The 21,553-nt window shown below is 35.5% G+C and overlaps 1 protein-coding gene across 2 annotated transcripts in view; it reads left to right on the forward strand.

The window, feature by feature from the left end:
- The window catches only part of SYT10 (synaptotagmin 10), a 68,465-nt gene extending 49,486 nt beyond the window's left edge, over positions 1-18,979 (forward strand). Inside the window, exons 4-7 of one of the 2 annotated variants that reach the window (XM_055276969.2) lie at positions 4,172-4,292; positions 6,926-7,097; positions 9,474-9,603; positions 12,675-18,979. In XM_055276969.2, the coding sequence (XP_055132944.1) occupies positions 4,172-4,292; positions 6,926-7,097; positions 9,474-9,603; positions 12,675-12,746 (495 nt within the window). In that variant the 3' untranslated portion in view covers positions 12,747-18,979. The remainder of the gene's footprint in view (positions 1-4,171; positions 4,293-6,925; positions 7,098-9,473; positions 9,604-12,674) is intronic. The other variant, XM_063639213.1, reaches the window with a different exon arrangement.
- The last annotated feature ends 2,574 nt before the right edge of the window (positions 18,980-21,553 follow it).

A 21,553-nucleotide genomic window follows, 5' to 3' on the forward strand; every position in this document is an offset into this window, starting at 1 on the left:
TGCACCAGGCACTTTACATGTTTGATATCTACCTTTCGAGTTACTTATTATAGTCTCCATTTTATTTGCAATTAAACTCAAGCTCAGAGAGGTCAATTATTTTTGCCCTGTGCTTGGGAATAGAACGCGGAAGATTTGGTATTTTTAACTCCAGTTTTTTTGACCCAGGAACCTACACCCTTTCCACTCTGCCAAGCTCCCACCCTTTCATGTCGCCAACACCTTGCCCATAGAAGACATCAAACAACTACATCCAGCCTAACTGTCCTCTAACATGTTTCCAAACTCCCTATTTCTCAATGCACACTGACCATTTTTATTTCTGAGAATAATCATAGTACTCACATACAGCATTATTCCACGTCCCCCTGTGAAATCCCATCTGGTTAATTCTTTAAGCCCAACCTAATGATTATTTCCCTCCAGGAATACTTCTCTTGGTTCATAGACCTTGTAGTTATGGAGCCTTTAATCTGCCTTCTCTCCATCTCTTATACTCCATTGCTACAGCTTGATTTTACTATTAGTCCTGTAATAGGATGTGCAGTGCAAATATTTGCATGTCAATTTATCTTTCCGGTGACTTTTATTTTTATTTTGGAAAGAGACTACGCGGAACAAACTTCATAACTGTGACTCAGTCTTGAGGCTGACTATAGCTGATCATCAAAAAATGGTCTTTATCTACCCAGCTCCATTCTGGTGGAGCCAGCATGAAGAAATCAAATTTAGAACCTCTGAGCCAGCTTCAGTGTTGCCCTTTTTTCATATGCCCCTTTTCCAAGTAGGAACTCTGAAGATTATTATTGTGATTGTTCAGCCAAATAAATTAGTGTGTATGAGAATGGAACAAAAATCTTCTTACAGGAAATACATTTTAGGGAACACTGCATCCTAGACTTTGTAACAGGCTTTCAAATTGTTATTTGCCCCGAAATACAAGAATTTTTCAGAGGTTGATATGGGAAACTCATGTTTATATAAAATTGTAGAAAAATGAGACTACCCACAATTTTCAGAAGCTCAAAGCCTTACTCATTTTAAGCTGAAATCATAATACCACTTTAAACATTTTAAGCATTTTCGATAAAAATAATCCTGAAAAATAGTGTACGTGTCTCTATTTTCTTGAACAGAACATATAGGATATATTTCCTTATCTTGATGACTCAGGTCATTACTTTAAATATTAATTACTGTTCAAGTCTGTAATAAAATATTGAGTTTAAGTTACTGAGGCATTATTATTGTTTAATACCCCTAACACAAAATGATTCCAATTTGCTATTCTTTTTAGAATATTTGCTTCTTTTTTTAGCAGTTTTGTGTCTTTGTAGCTATTTTTTCTTGCTGTCTTCACTAGACTTACTGCTATTAATTTCCCCATCTCCACACTGCGTGTGTGAGATTGGGCCTGCCTGTAACCCCAGCACTTTGGGAGGCCAAGGCAGGTAGATGCTTAAGCCCAGGAGTTCAAGACCAGCCTGGCCAACATGGTGAAACCTTGTCTCTACAAAAATACCAAAATTAGCCAGGCTTGGTGGTACATGCCTATAATCCCAGCTAGGCTGTGGTGGGAGGATCGCCTGAGCCCCAGAGGTTGAGCCTGCCATGAGCCGTGGTTGCACTACTGCCCTCCAGCCTGGGTGACAGAGTAAGAGTCCCTTTCTCAAAAAAAAAAAAAAAAAAAACATGTTAGAAGGAAGAGAAGGATGTTCCTTCTTCAGCAGGAGGCTGTGCTCTTTCTGTTTTTCCTCACCCCTCTTCTATGGGATCTTGCTCACAATTTTTGGTCTACAGCAATCCACTAGCCCAAAGGACACCCAGTTGGATATACCTTTCTTTCAAAATAGTTTTTGTTTACTGATATTCTTGCAATACTAATCACTTCCATTATTAAGCTTTTCATTTATCCAGTACTTACTGAATGCCTAATATATCTAAGACACTGCTGTGTGTGCTAGCATTACAGTAGTAAACAAAACATCATTCCTTATCACATGCCAAACACTGTATAAAGTGCCTTACGCTTTATTTACATTATCTCCTTTAATGCTTACAACCCTTGTGAAGTGAGCCTTATTCTCAATTTGAAAATGAAATTTTGGAGATTAAAAACTTAATTGAATTTCCCAGGATCTCACTTTTAGAAAGTAGAAAACTGGGGGTCGAACACAAATTTAATTAGCTTTTTCTCTGAATTACTGGTCTGTACAACTTCTAGACCATGAATAAAGAAATGAGAATCATGTCAATCAGAACCTGAGCTATAGGAGTGAGCCCAATAGATGTTAATAGTGTATCATGAAAAATGTTTAAGACCCCAGCTCTGTGGACCTGAGTGCATAATCAGTGAGTTATTTCCCCCAGAAGTAAAACCTGCCACAAATTTCTTACCAGGCATGATTTCACTGAATCCTGTAAACAACTCTTTAAGGAGCATCCTAAATTGTCCATTATCCACATTCATTTTCATTTGTCCACCACCTCTGCAGTCAAAGACCACATATAAATCGATATCAGGGTACTGTGGACAGTTCTGCTTTATAAAAATGAAAAAAAAAACAGGTCAAGTTTTATCCAGATTAATTAAATAATGTATTCAGTTCTTCAAAAAATATGTACTGATATGTATCAGCTATGCACCATGCACTTCAGTACATTGTAGAAAGTAAGACAGCCAAAAACCCTGCTCTCCTGGGTGTTATATCTGGGAGTCAGGGAAACAAACAAAAAAGAATTTAAAAGATGATATCAGACAATAAGTACTACAAAAAATATGTGAAGGGTCTGGGAGTGGGGTGAGTATAGGATATGAAGGATGTGCAGTCTCAGAATGAATGATGGCAGAAGACCCCACTGCAGAGATGCCCTTTGAGTTGAGTTCTGCGTGGTAAGAAGTCAGCCATATAAAGATTTAAGAGAAAGAAGTACTAGTCAAAGGGAAAAAAAACACACAGAGGCCCCAGGCAGGAATAAACTTCATTTGTTTGAGTAACGCATACACATGCACACACACACAGAAAGACATTTGTGTCTGCATCCGACCTCGGAGGGGAAAGGAATGAGAAAATGTTAGAGAGAAAGGTAGGGCCCAGATGACATAAACCTTGTGTGTGTGATGTTCTAATGTATTAGCCAAACAAAGACACATTTAAATGTGGACAGATTGGAAGGCTGAGGTGGGCACATCACTTGAGGTCAACAGTTTGAGAGCAGACTGGCCAACAGTCGAAACTAAAAATACAAAAATTAGCCAGTTGTGGTGTTGCATGCCTGTAATCCCAGCTATTCAGGTGGCTGAGACAGGAGAATCGCTTGAACAGAGGTGGAGGCTGCACTGAGCCGATGTCATACCACTGCACTCCAGCCTGGGCAACAGAGCAAGACTCTGTCTCAAAAAACAAATGTGGACGGGGATGTTCTTAATAATTACACCATAATAATAGGTATGAACCAGGAATGTCCCAAGCACACCAGGACTTGAAGTTATTCCACTTATATGCCAGGGTAAGGAGTTTGGATTTTATTCCACTACAGTTGTGATCCCTTAAACAGTTTTAAGCAAGAGATTTGCATTTCATAAGTGATCACTTTGCTGTGTGAAGATTAACTTCTGGAATGAGAGTTTTGTTTTAGAGGCTAATGAAGTAAGCCTGACAAGCGGTGATGGTGGCTTGAATGGCAGTAGTAGAGCTGAAAAGAAAGTCACTGATTTGGGATATATTTTGTAGACAGTGTAGACAGGACTTGCCCATGGGTTGCTCATAGGGTGAGGATAAAAGAACAATAGTCACCACTGGGTTTTTGGCTTCAGCCTTTGGGTGAATTGTGATGCCGTTTGTTGATTACGGAAACACTGACAGAAGAATCAGTTTTGGAAGATGATGGGGCATGGGTGGAATCAGTAGTCTGATTTGGACTATGTTAAGTTTGAGATTCTTGTTGTAAATACAAGTGGAGATAGCAAATAAGCAGCTGGGATACACTCTTTTTGCTTACTGCATTCAGAATAGCTTTCTTGCAATGTTATCTGTATTATCCTCAATAAAACAATTTCAAATGACATTCCAGTATTCTACTAAAGTGATTTTGTATTCAACGTCTTTCATTATTTTTGGTTTTCACCCTTCAATGTTTGAAATTGCTAACATTCCGATTGCCTTTCTAGGAAAGTATAGACCTGGGTGAAATCATGTTTTCCCTTTGTTACTTGCCGACGGCCGGGCGTATGACGTTGACAGTCATTAAGTGCAGAAATCTGAAGGCGATGGATATTACTGGCTCATCAGGTATGCACACAACGGCCATAGGACAGAGGGCACAATCCCAAGTAAAATATTTCATGCATCTAAAATGATACATGACTACTGAATTATGTGTCTATAATGGGGGTACTACAAAAGAAAAAAAAAAGATTACAAATTTACATGTTCCAATTCACCTCTTTTATTTACATTATCATTATGAAATTTTTGAAAGCTGTTATCAAATAGATCTGAATTTGGGTTCTTGTTTCTATTTCTTCCACTATCAATTTAGTACCGTCTCAAAGATACATAATTTACCATCTACTCCCCTACTTTCAGCTAGTCAGTTGTTTATAAAGGAAGATTCTCAGGCTTAAGCCATGAGTGAGGCCATGTGAAGATATATTTAGTCTGAACTTATTCCCCTCACCTGATCTCCAGAGAAATAGCCATGTTCCATGACTACCATTTGCATTTGCATTTTTGCCACCTAACTAAAAATTTGTGCATCTGTAGGGTCTGAAATAAATAATAAAATAAAATAATGCTTCTTGAAGATTCTGAAAGAAATTCTTGAAGGAAATTCTTCTTGTGCTAACTTTGATAAAAAGATAAAGACACATCATGCTTCTCCATCCTTTTATTTAATTCACTGCAGTTCTGGGTAATTATTTAGAACTTAATACGTAAACACTGGCACAGCTCTGTGGAAGAAAAATGGTAAGGGAACAGTAGGGAGACTGGTAGGTATTTGTTGTATTAAACAGAAATAAGAAATAGTGGTGGAAATAAAGGATGACATTTGGGGAAGATCTATAATTTGTGGTTTTGCAGAACAACAACAAAATCTAAATTTGCATCACAAAAAAACATAAGGGAACTGTAAGTTCTGGTGTGGAAATAGCTCCAGGATGTACAAGTGAATTTTTAAAAGGAGGTAAAAAACTAATATGAATATTATGCACCCTTCTGTGTAAGAATGGGGAAATTTGGAATATATATTCATATTGCTAATATCCGTATTAAAAATACTGAAGTGATATACAAAAACTAAGGGATGAAGACAAATAGGAGAGACACTACTTATTGTATATCTGTCTATCATGGATTTTTGAACTATGTCATGATGTTCGTTTTTTAAAATTTGCGATACATAGTGTGTATGTGAAAGTAGAACAAGTAAATTCTACATTAATTTTGGTGAAAAAGTCTTGGGTCAGTAAATGTTGAAGAATTTAAAATAAACTGTCCTCTGCAAATTGTTTATTCTACTCTTTTTTACTATGTATGAAAAGAGATCAAATTTTGAGTCAAGAAAACAACATCAAAGTTATAATTAAGTGCAAGATTACATTTTATTTATATGAAACTTTTCATCGGAGAAGCGCATGCTTTGAGAGCACCTCCTCATTAATCCTCACAACAGGGTTGTGAATCAACTAAAGAGCCAGTAAATTATCCTTGTCACAAGCAGAGAAATGTAGTCAGAGACGTGACGGGAGTTACAAAGGGTAATCCATGCCTCTCATTCTCACTGTTCATTAGAAGGCCTAGGCCTGTGTTCTCAAACACAAAGCTGTATCACAGAAATGAGCTTCTCCTTAGGACGTACTTCCTATTATTTAAAAATTTAAAAATAAATAGGAAACAGACATTAACATTACCCTGTTAGCTTGTTTTCCTCTACGTACCGTATTTCCAGCCACGAATACCTTGCTTCTTGATGGGAATACTTTGGAAATACAGAGATACACATTTCAAGAGTTTAAGAAGGATTCACGTGCTCAAATAAATTAATATTGCCATCATTTTGGTTTATTCTATGGAAATAAAATGTATTACTATGGAAATGGGAAAAAAAATTGGTGCTACAGTTAGAGGATGGTCAGAATGAAAAAAAAAATTAAGATAGCAGCCACTGATTGTTTAACTGTCTAGTGTACTCAACCCAATGTCAGTATCACCTCCCAAAACCGTGCCTGCTTTGAATAAAAGGTGCAAAAGTAAGGCTTGTTGGAAATTTTGTGTAACCATCATATAATTTTCTATAATACTATAGCAGTTTTACAATTTAAGATGGTAAAGGTAATAGGATAGATATCAAGTCAGCTGTAGCAGAACTTGTTATCAATTATCTGATCCTTTTGGCCTGTAAAAATGTAGCCCAACTAAATTTTTCCCCTGTAATTGGCATGATGTTGACAATGGCATATCAGGAGCCTTCTTTTTGTGGCCATCTTTAAACCAAATATCCCCCCTTTTATCATTTACTGTTGTGCATGCAATAAATCACTTGTAAGTATCATTTTTTCCATCCAAGTTCCTTATCAAGCAAATGATATTTTTAATTTTAGGTTCTTCTCCAGTAATTGAAGAAAATTCCAAGTATAGCTTTTGCTTTCCAATTTCTGCTTATTGTGATCATCTCTATCTGTCTAGGTACAATGTTGCTAAGTCTTTCACAAGTTTTGATCTTCTTACTCTAGACCATTTTGAAAGAAATTAACCTTACTACAATTACTCTTTTTTTTGGAGACAAATTTAAAATTGGTAATACTAAAGGTCTTAATATAGGCCTTAGTACTATAGGTCTTATTTACTAAAAATAAACTGCAGTTTTATGTATGCTTTGTACTATTCCTTTTATTTTAGTAAAGTTATCTTCTTATTCCTAGATCCTTATGTCAAAGTGTCCCTGATGTGTGAAGGTCGAAGATTAAAAAAGAGGAAAACAACTACAAAGAAAAACACTCTAAACCCCGTGTACAATGAGGCCATTATTTTTGACATCCCTCCAGAGAACGTGGACCAGGTCAGCCTCTCCATTGCGGTCATGGATTACGATAGGTATGTGTGTCTCTCTTCTCACTGAAGAGCAGCCATGTCTTCATGCACAGGCCAAACTCAGCTTTTCAGGTCATTTACTGCTACAACAGTTTTAATTTAAATTGGAGGAGGGAATAATGATTCCTTCAAAATTCATTGTTTTCTTTGTTATGGTTCTGGATTTTCATTTCCAAGAGAAGTCATCTTTAAATTAAAATTCACCTGGGACTGGTGAAAGAATGGGTCCAGAAGTAGTATAGAACATATTCAAGAAAGCGCTATTCTGGAGTCTTTTTACAGTAACAACAGAGATTATAATCAACAGAATTTGTTTTACCAACTAGGCTGGAATATGAATATCATGATGCCTACCCGAGCTCTATCATCAACTAGCTGCATGAGAGGACACGTTACATAATCACTTTGAGAATCACTTTTCCCATTTGTAAAACTTCATCATATAGAACTGTGAACAACGAGGAGTAAGTGGAAAGTGAATGAGCAGTCATAAGGATACAGCTTTGATGCCTTCACATCAATCTTAAAGCATTGCTTTATGGATAGTTCTTCCAGATCACACTCTTTGAGTCACTCCTGCTTTCATGAAAACATTGCAACCTCCCCTATGCAGCTCTGAAGATCCTTCCCACTGCAGCTCTTACCTTTGCCCTCCGTCTCTCCCTGTTGCCTGGACTGTCCTCCAGCTTTGTGTATCTTGTCCCACCAACGCCCCACAGCCTGGCTTATGTCAGCACCTCTGTAAGTCTTGCTTTGCTGACCAATCCCCTTCTTCCTCTGAACTCTTGTCCCATCAATGGTTTATGTCTCTTATTTGGGCCTTAGTATATACTTCCTCTTATTATTTGGCCTTTTATATTTATAAAATTTTTGGAAATGAATACTTGTGTTTTTAACCTACAAAATTATCAGCACATAAACAGTACCTTAGTAAATTTATTTTGTTCTAAAACACACAAACACATGCGAAGTGTCCATTTTATACTATCATCACCAGAACCCTATAACTGAGAGAAATTAATGTGCTCTCCTCTGGCTTAGAGCTAGGGGGAAAAACACTGAAAAATAACATTTGCAAGCACTGTCTACTAGAAATGAATTTATAATTTAAAAAAAAAATTTAACTTGTGACTACTATTTAGAAAGAGAGAGAGAACTCTTGAATCCACTGAAATTTCAAACTAAAAAAGTTGCAGATGTTTTCATCAAGAGCCCTATTCTGCTTTGCCAATTACCCCTATTGATTTCTCACAGCAATAAATGCAGGTAGATACAACTGAGCATTTGTCACGCAGGCAATTTTAGGGAAATGGATACTACAAGATATACACAGGAAGACAAAATTTTTGTACCTAAAAACATGCTTGTTTGGGAAATTTCATATTAAAGAAAACAATACTACATATACATATCTACATCAATGATGGGAAAAAAAGTAATGAAATTGTCTAAAATCATCTCAAAAGTATCTTTGGAGATGTCTGTCAAAATTGAAACTCCTTTCAATGACATTCCATTCTTGAGAAGCCCCTTAACCACAAGTGCCCTTGAGTCAACAACTCCTTTGATTCAGCTCCTGCCTCTGCCTCTTACTAAGTGTGTAAAGTCAGGCCAGCTCCTAACCTTCGGGGCATTTAGTTTATCTGTAAAATGAGAGAATGATAATAATGATATTCATGGTCATGGTGGGAGAATTAATTGGGTCAGTACATTTAAACTACCTAGAACACTGGCACATAATGAGCTCTCAAAAATATTAACTGTTACTATTATCATCTTGATTCATTGCTATGAAAGCAGGACCTGAACAGAAAATACAAATGTTGTCCAGTATGTTTTCTGTTATGCAAAAATAAATCATATGCCACGCAACTGAACATAAGCCTGCCCTATTTAATTGTAATACAAGTGGTAACACACTGACATATCATTTAGAGTCAATTAAAGAAAATTGGTACTGTATTTCTTGGTGAGAAATCTAAACATCGTTATAAAACATTAAGCTTTGTGGAAAGAACAAGATTTGTTTTACATGACTTGTATTAAATAAGACTGCTTCCAAGAAACACACTCACCATATAGGTAAAGACCTACTGGTGTTTCTCATTCATGCCATTTTTATTATGATGAAATGTGCTTAAACTACAAAGCACTGAAATGGTTTGTGGGTGCCTCTTACACACATTCATTTTTTGAATGTTGATACTGTTTAGTAAATGTTGATTTACTTCAGAGATTTCATTCGGTCTGAAGTAGTATAATCTGCAAAATTACAGAATCTAATGTTTTAATCATATTTTTAAAATTCTACTAATATTTGTGAAACCCCCTTTATCTTTGAATGTTGGAAATGAAAATATAATATTCCACAAATCATAGGGTAGGACACAATGAGGTCATAGGAGTGTGCAGAACGGGACTGGACGCTGAAGGTCTTGGGCGAGACCACTGGAATGAAATGCTGGCCTATCATCGAAAACCAATAACGCACTGGCACCCGTTGCTGGAGGTAAGCTTGTGAGTTCCTTACATCTGCTCTTTTTGTTGTCTCTTTTACTTAAATATTATTTATCTGCTAACCTTTATCTGATATTTTATGTATTCACCCTTGTTAAAAAAAAAAATAGAAAAGATTGTTCTTGCTTTTGTCCCACATTCTCTAACATTTAATATTCAAAGTTCTGTGTGCCTTCTTGGATTTTAAAAAACACTACATTTTCTGGGCTTCATATTCTTTTGGACAGTAAGCAATTTGCAAGTCTTTTTTTTTTTTTTTTTTGCATAGCCTGAAAACTTACATCAGTGAGTGCTGGAGCAATCTAGTAAGTTTATTGCTAACTGGAAACTGCATTTTTGTCCTTCTCTTCCATAAAAAAAAGCCACCTTACCTAAAGTGTTCAACAATCCCTAAATAAAGGTGCTGTCAGCTAATATAACTTTTCTGTGTAAGGAGAAAGATATGTCTCCCTCAGCTCTGGTCAGAAAGTAAAGTTGCCCACAGATTTTTAAAATATTGAGATGTCAGTTTAGTCGAGTTCAAGGCCTGGCTTTGCTGTGTGACTGCTTATTGTGAAATCTCGGGCAAGTTACTTTACCCTCTGTGTTTCTGCTATGACTCTGAAATAGTGGTAAACTCAGAGTCAAACTAAAGAAATGCTGAATGTTAAGTGCTTAGTGCTTCTTGTTCTGGCACTAGGGACTGGATTGAATGGGATTGTTTTCTGTGTTATAGTTCTGGATTTTCATTTCCAAGAGAAGTCATCTTTAAATTAAAATTCACCTGGGACTGGTGAAAGAATGGGTCCAGAAGTAGTATAGAATATATTCAAGAAAGCGCAGACTGAATGGGAGAGGCTGTGCAGTATAATTGACTAAATATCAGTGGGACGAGGTTCTAATCTCAGTTTAGTCACAGGACATAGGCTGTGTTACTCAGGACATAGGGAAATAGGATGAACACCAAATGAGCATTGCATGCTCACACAGGTGAACTGTCATCGTCAATATCTGTTTATATGTGAATACGTCAAGTCTTTATCTGACTTCATAATTTAGTATAAATCATGAAAGACAGACACACACACACAAATGCATCTACAAACACACACACACACACACACACACACAGATACCCAGTCACTTGATGTTTTCCCCTAGAACTTTATAAGTATAGACGTGTATTCTCTGAGTAGCTCACGGCTTGGAAAGTTATTATTTGTTTCAACAGTGAATGTTGTCTAAAGTACACTTTACTGCTTATTGTATAATTAGTATTCTTTTCCTGGTTCTGATCTTAAGTATGAAAAGTGAATATTAATTCCAAAAATCTGAAAAGGAGAGTAAAGCCATGTTGGGCATGAAATCACTCTGAATGGAGAGGTGGATTCTAATTTTGTTTCTCTGGCTGTCTACTTCTGAGCAGCCTGTTCACTCCGTCTCCAACTACACTTCTCCATATTTAACAAAAATAGAACTGCATGCCTCTACCGGCTTCACAGGGATGATGCAGGGAGAAGTGAGATAATGTGAGCAAGAACTCTCAAGGAATGAGAGAAAGGTGCTTTATGATCCAGGGCATATTAATTATTTATTAGTGCTTAGTAAGCAGCTTTACATTTCTCTGATGAAGGGGAATTGTGTAATAGGCACACAAACGTGTAGACACTTTTTTGTCATAACTGAATATACAGGAAGTTATATACATAACTGTATATACAGGAAGTTATATATATAAGCTACAATATAGTCATCAGAAAAAGATCCCAGATAGTTATTGAGAACAAGATTGTGTAAATGTACATTCTCCAGCAAAATAGCTCCTTTTAACCCCTGCTCCTACATTCACTGGTCAAACAGAATATACGGACTAGGGACCTAAGAACTAGCTGGATTGTGCATTATAGGAAAAATAAGTATGTAATTTATATGTTATTGTCACAGAAGGCATAAATACGAGTAGGGAACAGTTATCCGAGAGTTGTGTCCATTGGTACAACAAAGACTAAAGTATCATGTAGAAAATCGGATTCTCCACCGGGCATGGTGGCTCACGCCTGTAATCCCAGCACTTTGGGAGGCTGAGGCAGGTGGATCACTTGAGGTCAGGAGTTCAAGACCAGCCTGGCCAACATGGTGAAACCCCATTTCTACTAAAAATGCAAAAATTAGCCAGACTTGGTGGCGGGTGCCTGTAGTCCCAGCTACTTGGGAAGCTGAGGCAGGAGAATTGCTTAAACCCAGGAGGCGGAGGTTGCAGTGAGCTGAGATCACACCACTACACTCCAGCCTGGGCAACAAGAGTGAGACTCCATCTCAAAAAAAAAAAAAAAAAAGAAGAAAAGAAAAAGAAAATCAGGTTCCTTTTATCTAGATAATCATTCGTTGTGTTGTAATTAAACTTTTTAAACACACACAGGCATTTAAGGATCGTGAGAAAGTATCTCTGTCACTTGGGGTTCCCATCTGCCAAACGCAGTTCTCATCTCATTAACTGCCTCCGTGATCAGCTCCTGCCTTAGGGCAAGTGGAATGCAGTCTCTTGTGTTTGGAACCTCTTATGCTCTTTCCTAGAAATTGCCCCTCACCAAAGTAAACCAGCCTGGCCAACATGGTGAAACCCCGTCTCTACTAAAAATACAAAAATTAGCCGGGTGTGGTGGTGGGCACCTGTACTCCAAGCTACTCGGGAGGCCGAGGCAAGTGAATCGCTTAAACCCAGGAGGCAGAGGTTGCAGTGAGCCGAGATGAATGGTTTACTGAAGTAAACCATTTATTTTTTATAGAAAAGAGCTAAAACTCTGTTGTAAAATTTGAAATTATTCTGCAGTCATAAATAGTTGTCTACGCAGGGCTGCTCCATGTACATCTGTGTACCATGCCCTGCCTACATTCTATGAGACATCTGTGTCCCTTCATGGTAGCAGAGAAGGTAACTTCTGAAGGGCAAAGGGAGTTATGTATTTCTTTTCTTCACAGATTCGCATATTATGGTTGAATATTCACTATTAAAACAGAGCAACAACTAACCACTATGTTCTGTTTCTGTACTAGATCATATATTATGAAATTTTTGTCTTTCAGTTACCTGGCCGGGCGACCAGTTTTGATAGTCAAGGATCCTGCCCTTCTCCTAAACCACCTTCCACACCATAATGCCTCCAAAATGAGACCATGATATTAAGAACCCAGGATCACGTGCTCATTGAATCAGAAAAAAAAAAAGTGGAAGGTTTGGTTTCCTCATTTAAAGTATATCTGTAGTAATGAACAAACTTGATGTGCACTTTTTTATTTACTTTTATTGTCGATTTTTTAACTTTGAACATCAATACATTTTACTTGAATACATATAGTCCTTAGTTGCATAAGGTACTTTAGCCTTCGTGTCGAATGCCTGTTAGCACAAAGAGTGTTTTACTATGTTGTAATTCTTTGCATAAGAAATGTTTTTTTAAACAGTTCATACTTACCTAAAATTACATGTAGTTTATGCTGCTATTGTATAAAGTAGCACATGTCATATATGTGTGGGTTTGATTTTGTTATACTGTGTTCATTTCTAGTTGTGCACCTGGTTCTATATAAACTTAAAAGGAGATTTTGAACCTAACTTACACAACATTAAATCCTTGCGCAATCAAATTAATGTTCCTTATCTGATAATACTTTTCTTTCATTCTCAGAAAATTACTTTCTTGGTGAGGTTTGGCTCTGCTAAACTCAAAACTTTGTCTGTCAAGCTTGTTCTTTAAAATATACAGACAAAGCTGTAAATTTAAAGAATCATTTTGAATATAAATTTAAGAAGTAACACTTATTGGCTGAAAAACGGAGGCTGAGCCGTCGTGGCTACCATTTTATGCTGTTTTGCTGTAACGTTGGCTCAAATATCTGTTGCACTGTTTAACTGATATTTTTAAAATTCTAATAATCTTCATCTCAAATGTAGCATTAGTATTTCTAAGTGAACAGAATCAGAAGTTCATTTTTTGTTCATAAGGTTCTCGAGTACTGTGACATGTATTTTTTTGTGACACGTATTTTTTGTGACTTGAAGCTATCATATAGATCCTGTATTTCTGATAGACCATACTAACAGACACCAAAGGAACAACACTGTCTGTGTTCATCATCGTTTAGATTGTACACAGTAATGGTGACTCTTAAACCCAGTCAGAAGCTAATCATTGGAATTGAGTATTTTCTTAAAGAAAGGATGATTTATTTTCAGCAACATATAGAAATATCCTATAAATATTAATAATACAACTTCAATGCTTAATAATAATAAACAAATTAATTCTAAAGGCCCAGGCCTCCAGTCCTTGCATGAAAGGCATTTGCCTTCATAAGGATCAAGTTTCAGGCCACTACATGTAAAAACTATGCAAGTGTTTTTACAAGACAGAACTTTCTTTGAAATCAGGTCAACATATTTCGTCCCATTTTCAGGCCCTGTTGGAAGGTATCTATACTGAATTACCCCAACCTTACTTTTGAGATGTGTGGTATAGATAGTAAATATTTCAAGCTTATTTCAAAATTGCTGTTGTTTTTTTTTTAAAAAAGGCAAGAAAATAAAAATATATTTACCTGGATGAGAAAATTTTATCAGCGGTTATGAAATTTTTATTTTTGTAAACTCTCATTATTTCTAAATAGTAAAAAAAAAGTTTTAAAAGCCTTGAAATTTTGTTCACATCTCTTATAGTGATGGCATTACTATTAATTAAGAGGTAAATATTTTGCATGTTAACATTTTAAAGGCAAACACAGTTCAGCCTCAAATTTTTCAAAAATGCTTATACCACCCTAAGGAAAACAGGTACTCCTAGCTAACATTTTCTCATTGAAAATAATAGAAGAAAGCTGTTTGAAAACATGTGGCTACCTTGTCAAGCCTAGAAGAATTATTTGCTATAGGTAAAATGAAAGATGACACTTGCATTTTGAAATCATTTGTTTTATTGGGAAATAAAACTTTTCAAATAGGAAGACAAAAAATTATACTATTAATAGAATGACATTTTTGGAGACAATTGTTTTATTAGTAGATATAACTGCAGCTTAAAGTAAATTAGCAATTACGTTTCCTAAGTGAGTATAATTATTTTCACCCAAAAACACATTTTAAGGACTTTTTGTTGATTCTTAGAAACTCGCTTTTCTTTACTCCCTAAGGAGAAAAAGCCAATGCTTGTGATGAAAAAATGTGAACCATTGGCCAATCAGAAGACTCTAATATGGGAATTGTAGATTAAAATAAGTTTTTAAAATAATTTTTTAAACGTTTCCTTGAAGTTAGAATAAACTCATCATGCAAGGGTATGTGTTAATCCTGAGAAAGAGATCAGGGAGAGAAAATTCACCACAACTCATCTTTCATGTAATTCAGGAGGTAGGTTTATGCTCAGATTAATAAGGCATGATTGTTAAAAATGACAGTTCATATTATTAAAATGTAATCCTAACACTTTTAATATAACACACCCTCACTCTACACAGCCCACACATTCATATACACATAACTTACCATCTTTCTGCTTGTAATTGAAGATGAAATATTTTTAGTTTCAGTATTTAAAGTAAGGTTTGATATTACAAATCTCCTCTCATTTGTGTGGGACATCACATTTTAATGACAGTACTGACACATTATGAAGTTGTAGTTCAGGTATATAATGAACATCTAAGTTCAGAGACTTCTTCAGGGACTTACGAAAGATAAGTCTAGGAAAAAAAAGAGTAGGGGTTGATTCATTAGCATAATAACATTGATATTCTTTTTAGTTTTAGGAGAGGGATTTGTTGTTGTTTTTACCGGATTCACCAGGCAATCGGGAGATGAGGGAATTGAATATGAAAAGAACACTCATGTTTGTGGAGTATATCTTTTCATAAAACTCAGAACATTGTTTTTTTCACACTGGTTTCCTAATAATATTTTCCCCAACAATTGTTTTTGTCAGGCCAACCCTGTGTTTTTGATACTTCATTTAACATGTAAAAATTTCCATATTGAATATATTCACAGTTCAGCAACAAATATCATGAGGACTAGTGCTAGGGGAATAAAGTCAGGAAAGCAGAGCCAAGCACTCACTTTCTTATGCAGTTTTGGGAAGTGTGTGCACGTTGTAGTTACTGCAGGGAGATCACAACTGATCAATACTGACTCAGGTTTTTGATAAATCAAAGCAAATATATTTGAACCTATTTGGTGGTGATATTTAATTGACATTCCCAACTGTGTTTATTCTCCTCTAATGTTTATTATTTGAAAATTTTGCAACTCAATAATGAGGTATCAAGCTCCTAAAGAATTCATTTAATGATGAATTACTGGAAAATTGAAAAAGCCAAACTTCCAACCCTGTGGTCAACTTTTACTATCCATAAGAAAATATATAACTTATTCGAGGATCAGTTACCAAAAGAGCCAAAGACTGTTACAAATAAAGGAACACTAAATCTTAACATTGAACATGTGGTAATTTCTTCCCCTCCTCAAAAAGAGTACTTGAAATTATTTAAGAACGTATATTTTTATAGAATTTGGTCTGATGTTTTTTGCCACCTTAGTTGTAATACTTACCAGGTAATTTAATTACCTGCTAATAAAAACACCTGGAGTTGTTAAGGATTTGAGAACATCATTTGACCTCTACTAAATAAAAAGAAAATGCAGATTTTTCTTCACTTGTTCTTGAAGCTACTCTAGTTGTTTGGAGGTACACTACTTGATCTAAATTTTTATAAACTTTAGGCTAAAAATGTATTGCTGTCAATGAGAAATGATTCAAAGAATGAAAGTAAAACAATTAAATGACAGTTGAGCAAAGAAGTTAAAGCATATGGAAATACGATATTGAGATGCAAAATCAAAAGACATGTGTTTTAACTTTTAGAGAAATGTATATGATTTAATATTGTTCCCAAAAAACCTATGACAGAGCATTTAATCGTTAACTCAGTGACATGGCTCAGGATATGATTCATCTGAACCTGCTGTAAAGACCCATTATTTCGAAGAAAAGAATGAGTTTATATTTTATATGAGAAACAGCTAATTAAACTAAATGTTGTTTCCAATACATTATTCAGTGACACCCTTTTAGGTAAGAATTTTATGTTTTATTACTCAATATTCTGTTAATTAAATGGAATGGTAATTTAATAAAAGATGTATTAGTAATTAGTCATCTACCATTAACAGTTAACCAAAAAGATGTGTATTTGAACAGTGGCAGTTAATTAATACTCAGTTCAAGTGTCTTCTCATCAAAGTAAAAGGTTATTTTCACTTTCATCCTGTTCATCATAAGAAACCAGGGTATGATTTGATGGCACAATAACATTGTGCTACAGAGACTTAGAAGAATAAAGCACTAAATTAAAGGCTGAAGTGGAAGTGTGACTTAACAGTTTACTGAATGCAAACATTTTGAATACTAGAGGTGGTGATTGAAAAATAAGTAGACAATGTTTAAGAGAAAGGGTAGCCTTTTTCATGCCTGAAATGATTTAAATATACTCCTGCCAGGAGGAATTATTAGGATGATTCTATGCTGAGACACTAGAAATGACTTGCTATTGCTAGATACGTTTGTATGGAAATATTTTTATCTCAAACTGACAATAATTTCTTCTAAACTCACCTGTACCATGAGAGCCCTCTCCAAAGAGCAAAGTGATGCCTGATCTTGTCAGGCATAGGGTAAAAATAAGCCATTTTCTCCTGAAATTTTGCTGTAAGTGTGATCTGTTGTATGTACACAGATCCCCTTATTTACTGCACAGTGTGGTGGATCTCAGTTACTCAATTTCATGTTTTGGTCCCTCAAAAATAATTTATTAGATATTAATGAATATTATAGATATAAGCCAAAAGTGTTAAGAGAAATAAATCTCAATGTTGGAAGGTTAATGCATTCGATGTTTATTTCATCATCTCTTTCAAAATTGTTTTTTTTTAATTGTCTTAATCTGAACATCAATATATGAAATATATTCGGCTATGATTTTTCCATAGAATAAAGTTTGTGGACCCAAAACAACCTATAATCCCTAGGATATGTACTAACTGGTCATTAAATTATTCTGTACAAAAATTGCATGATTTGTTCTATTTATATTTCTATAGATCAATTTGTGAGTTTCATTATAATTTTGGTTTTTCTTTAAAAATACCCTTGAAACTTTCCACTTAAAGAACATAGTAATCTCCAGTGTGAATAGCTTCATAAATTTCATCACTGTATATAGGCCGGGCGCAGTGGCTCACGCCTGTAATCCCAGCACTTTGGGAGGCCGAGGTGGGCGGATCACCTGAGGTTGGGAGTTCGAGACCAGCCTGACCAACATGGAGAAACCTCATCTCTACTAAAAATACAAAATTAGCCGGGCATGGTGGTGCGTGCCTGTAATCGCAGCTTCTCGGGGAACTGAGGCAGGAGAATCACTTGAACCCGGGAGGCGGAGGTTGCGGTGAGCCGAGATCGTGCCATTGCACTCCAGCCTGGGCAACAAGAGCAAAACTCCATCTCAAAAAAAAAAAAAAAAAAAAAATTTATCACTGTATAAATAAGAAGCAGGTAGACTGACTCTAATATACAAAATATTTGCATTTATAGTTTGTTTTGTAGACAAAAAGTCCAGCCCAAGTGGTGTCATTCACATTAACTTGTCATTGACCTTTCCAACTGAAAGAAGTGATTGGATTCACCTGCAAAATATGGAGAAATTATGGACAATGAAGCAAAACCTTTATTTCAGGAAAAAGAAGTCAAAGTCGAAAAGAAATGCCTCACACTGTAAATGTGATGAGTCCACTAACGAATAGTCCGAGATGTTGCCAATTATTCTAAACTGCCAGGAACCACTAAAATTCGTCATTTCACACACAACATCAAATTATTCGGATCCATTATATCTGATTTGTTTGTACCTTTAGTCTTTGTTCATAAGGTGACTTTTCAGCTGAATTTTGTGATTTAATACTTGGCCATTGTTCAAATCAGTATCTTTGATTTCCATATTATAGAACAGAAATTTTAAAATCTTTTGAAATTCGTGTTTCTGGCTTTTGTACATGGTAAACAGTCATTTGTGAAACTTGACAGCATATAATTGTATTACTTAGAACAAATGTTTTTGCAACCACCTTTAAAAGATGTTACACAATGCAGTATTTTTACAATGTCTTCTTTAGAACGTGTGACTATATTTGTCAGGTTCAGATGAATTACGTAACAATTAAACCTCAAAGCTGTTATGAAGTATACAGTTTATGATTACTTTTGTAAAAGAAAGTGGAAAGCATTTGAAATATAATTTTACTCTGTTTCATATGTACTTTGAAAAAGAAATAAAGTGATTATAAATTATTTTTGTCTGTGTTTATAGAAAATATCTTTTCCAGATTTAATTTTGTGACCTTTATATTATTAAGGTTTTCTTTAATAGACATTATTTGTGGCACTCACTAGTAGTGCAGAATGACATATTTATCAATAATCCAATAATTCAGGCACTGAATGTATGTTAAAGGTCTTCTGTAATATATTCCATTTTTATCACAAAATTATTCATTTAAATTTTTTGATTATTTCCACAAGAAGCAATGAAACAATCATGACTCAAGTGTTAAAAGCGGCAAATGCCATTTACACACATTAGCTAAATTTGTTTTAGCTCCCCAAAAAAATTCCAAGCCCCTAGAAATACCTTAGCAGGTGATTCAGCAGTTGGGGTGTATCAGGTATTTTGCTGGGTCATTTGTCTTCTTGTGCTTTGCCTCCAATTTTCAAAACATTTTCATCAAGAGTATAGGCATAGCTACTAGTTTTAGACAGTAAACAGGGCACTGACTCAAAGAAAATCATAACTGTTTGCAAATAAGATGTTCTATACCTAGAGTCATTGTTTATTTAAAAAAAAAAATATGTATATATATATATATATATATGGCCAGGCGTGGTGGCTCATGCCTGTAATCCCAGCACTTTGGGAGGCTGAGGCAGGTGGATCACCTGAGGCCAGGAGTTCAAGTCCAGCCTGGCCAACATGGTGAAACCCCGTCTACTAAAACTACAAAAAATTAACCAGGCATGGTGGTGGACGCCTGTATTCCCAACTACTTGGAAGGCTGAGGCAGGAGAATCACTTGAACCCAGGAGGCAGAGGTTGCAGTGAGCCAAGATTGCACCACTGTACTACAGCCTGGGCAACAAGAGCAAAGAGTGAAACTCCATCTCAAAAAAAGAAACAAACAAATATATATATATATATGCCTCTTCCCAGAATGAGGCAGGATAAAAACTCAATGATCTGACCTGTCTGGCCTTGTTGAAATCCCTATATCCAAACAGTATGAAGAGCCTGAATGAAATCTAAGTTGCTGTTTTAAAAAAGTAGCCAGATTGCCACTTTTAAAGATTTTCTTAGTAGTATTCCCAAATTTCTCCCCAGGAAGTGTTCATATTCACACTGGTTTAAAATTTATATTCCCACTAACAATATATGAGAGCTTCCAAGTACCCTCATCCACAATTGGCATTATTATTTGAATCTTCCAATTTGAACATGAAAAAAGTTTTAATTTCTATTTCCTTTTTTTCTAGTGGGATTGGTCATATTTTACATAATGATTGGCAATTTGGATTTCATTAAGTCTTTTCCCATTCTCCCATTAGGATTTTCTTCCTTATTTATTTTTAGAGGTTTTTATTTGGTTTTTTAATGCAGATAAATTTTCCATATATGTATATCTCAAACTTCTTCAAAGCAGATGTCAAAATGTTAGGTTATAATCTATAAAGGACATTTATACTATATATATAAATAAAAAGTACATATTGAAATATATGTGTGATGAAATGTAAAGCAAAGTTTAAACAAAAGTTATCTTCCCCTGAAAAGCACAAGTTCTTATCCTGACAATTTCCAGGATGATTTCGACTGTCACCCACCAGTGTGTCTGAAAGAAGCAGAAAAAAATCCTTTTCATGGAGAACCCATTATTTGTGCTGTTGTTTAAAAATCCCTTGTTGTGCTACATTTGAATAGTTTTGATTCTATCCACTTGTACAATGACACAGAATGGAGTAAAGTTGAATCCGGTAATGTTCACAGAGAATAAAACCAAAAATCTAAACAGAAACCATGAATAGGACACTTGACAAGCAGTTTCCATTTTCATGCTACAGTTAGAATTAAAAAAAAAATTTCTCCAAGTGAAAAAAAATCAAGTTCCGACTATGAGTATAAATTATGTGAACAGAAATGAATTCATTCTCACTATGAATGCATTTAGTGAGACTGATTAGGTTGTGTGCATTTTCATGGGCAAGTACTTTTTTTTATTAATTTTAGAACATACATGAGTAAAAACCTTACCTTAAATGGGAAGCTAGACCTGAGTCAATAACAGAAAGTCAACCCAAAAAGTGAAGGAGCTAATAGATAAAAATCATCCCGAGAACACGAGGCACAAACAGGCCACAAAATTGTGCAACTCCAGGAGGAAGAGAACAGCCTGTGGTCTATGTAAATGGTGCTTCCAGGAACACAATTCTAACCACCTCTAATTAGTAAATAACAAGGCGTAAGTAGCACTAATAGGGACAAAGTTAACTCAACCAGAAGCTAAAATTGAAAGCTACAGTTGAGAATTAAAGGAGAAATTGTTTTTTATTGGACATGTCACCTAAAATATACAGAATATGTGCTATGCACCAAGCACTGTGCTCATTACCTCTCGTAATCCTAATCTCTGTGTACAAAATGTCTGTGATGTATTATTGTGACTATTTTTTTTTTTTTTTTTTTTTTTTTTTTTGAGAAGGAGTCTCGCTCTTTCACCCAGGCTGGAGTGCAGTGGTGTGATCTCGGCTCACTGCAAACTCTGCCTCCCGGGTTCATGCCATTCTCCTGCCTCAGCCTCCCGGGTAGCTGGGACT

Source organism: Symphalangus syndactylus, chromosome 5, assembly GCF_028878055.3.
Source record: "Symphalangus syndactylus isolate Jambi chromosome 5, NHGRI_mSymSyn1-v2.1_pri, whole genome shotgun sequence".
In the NCBI taxonomy this organism is placed as follows: Eukaryota; Metazoa; Chordata; class Mammalia; order Primates; family Hylobatidae; genus Symphalangus; species Symphalangus syndactylus.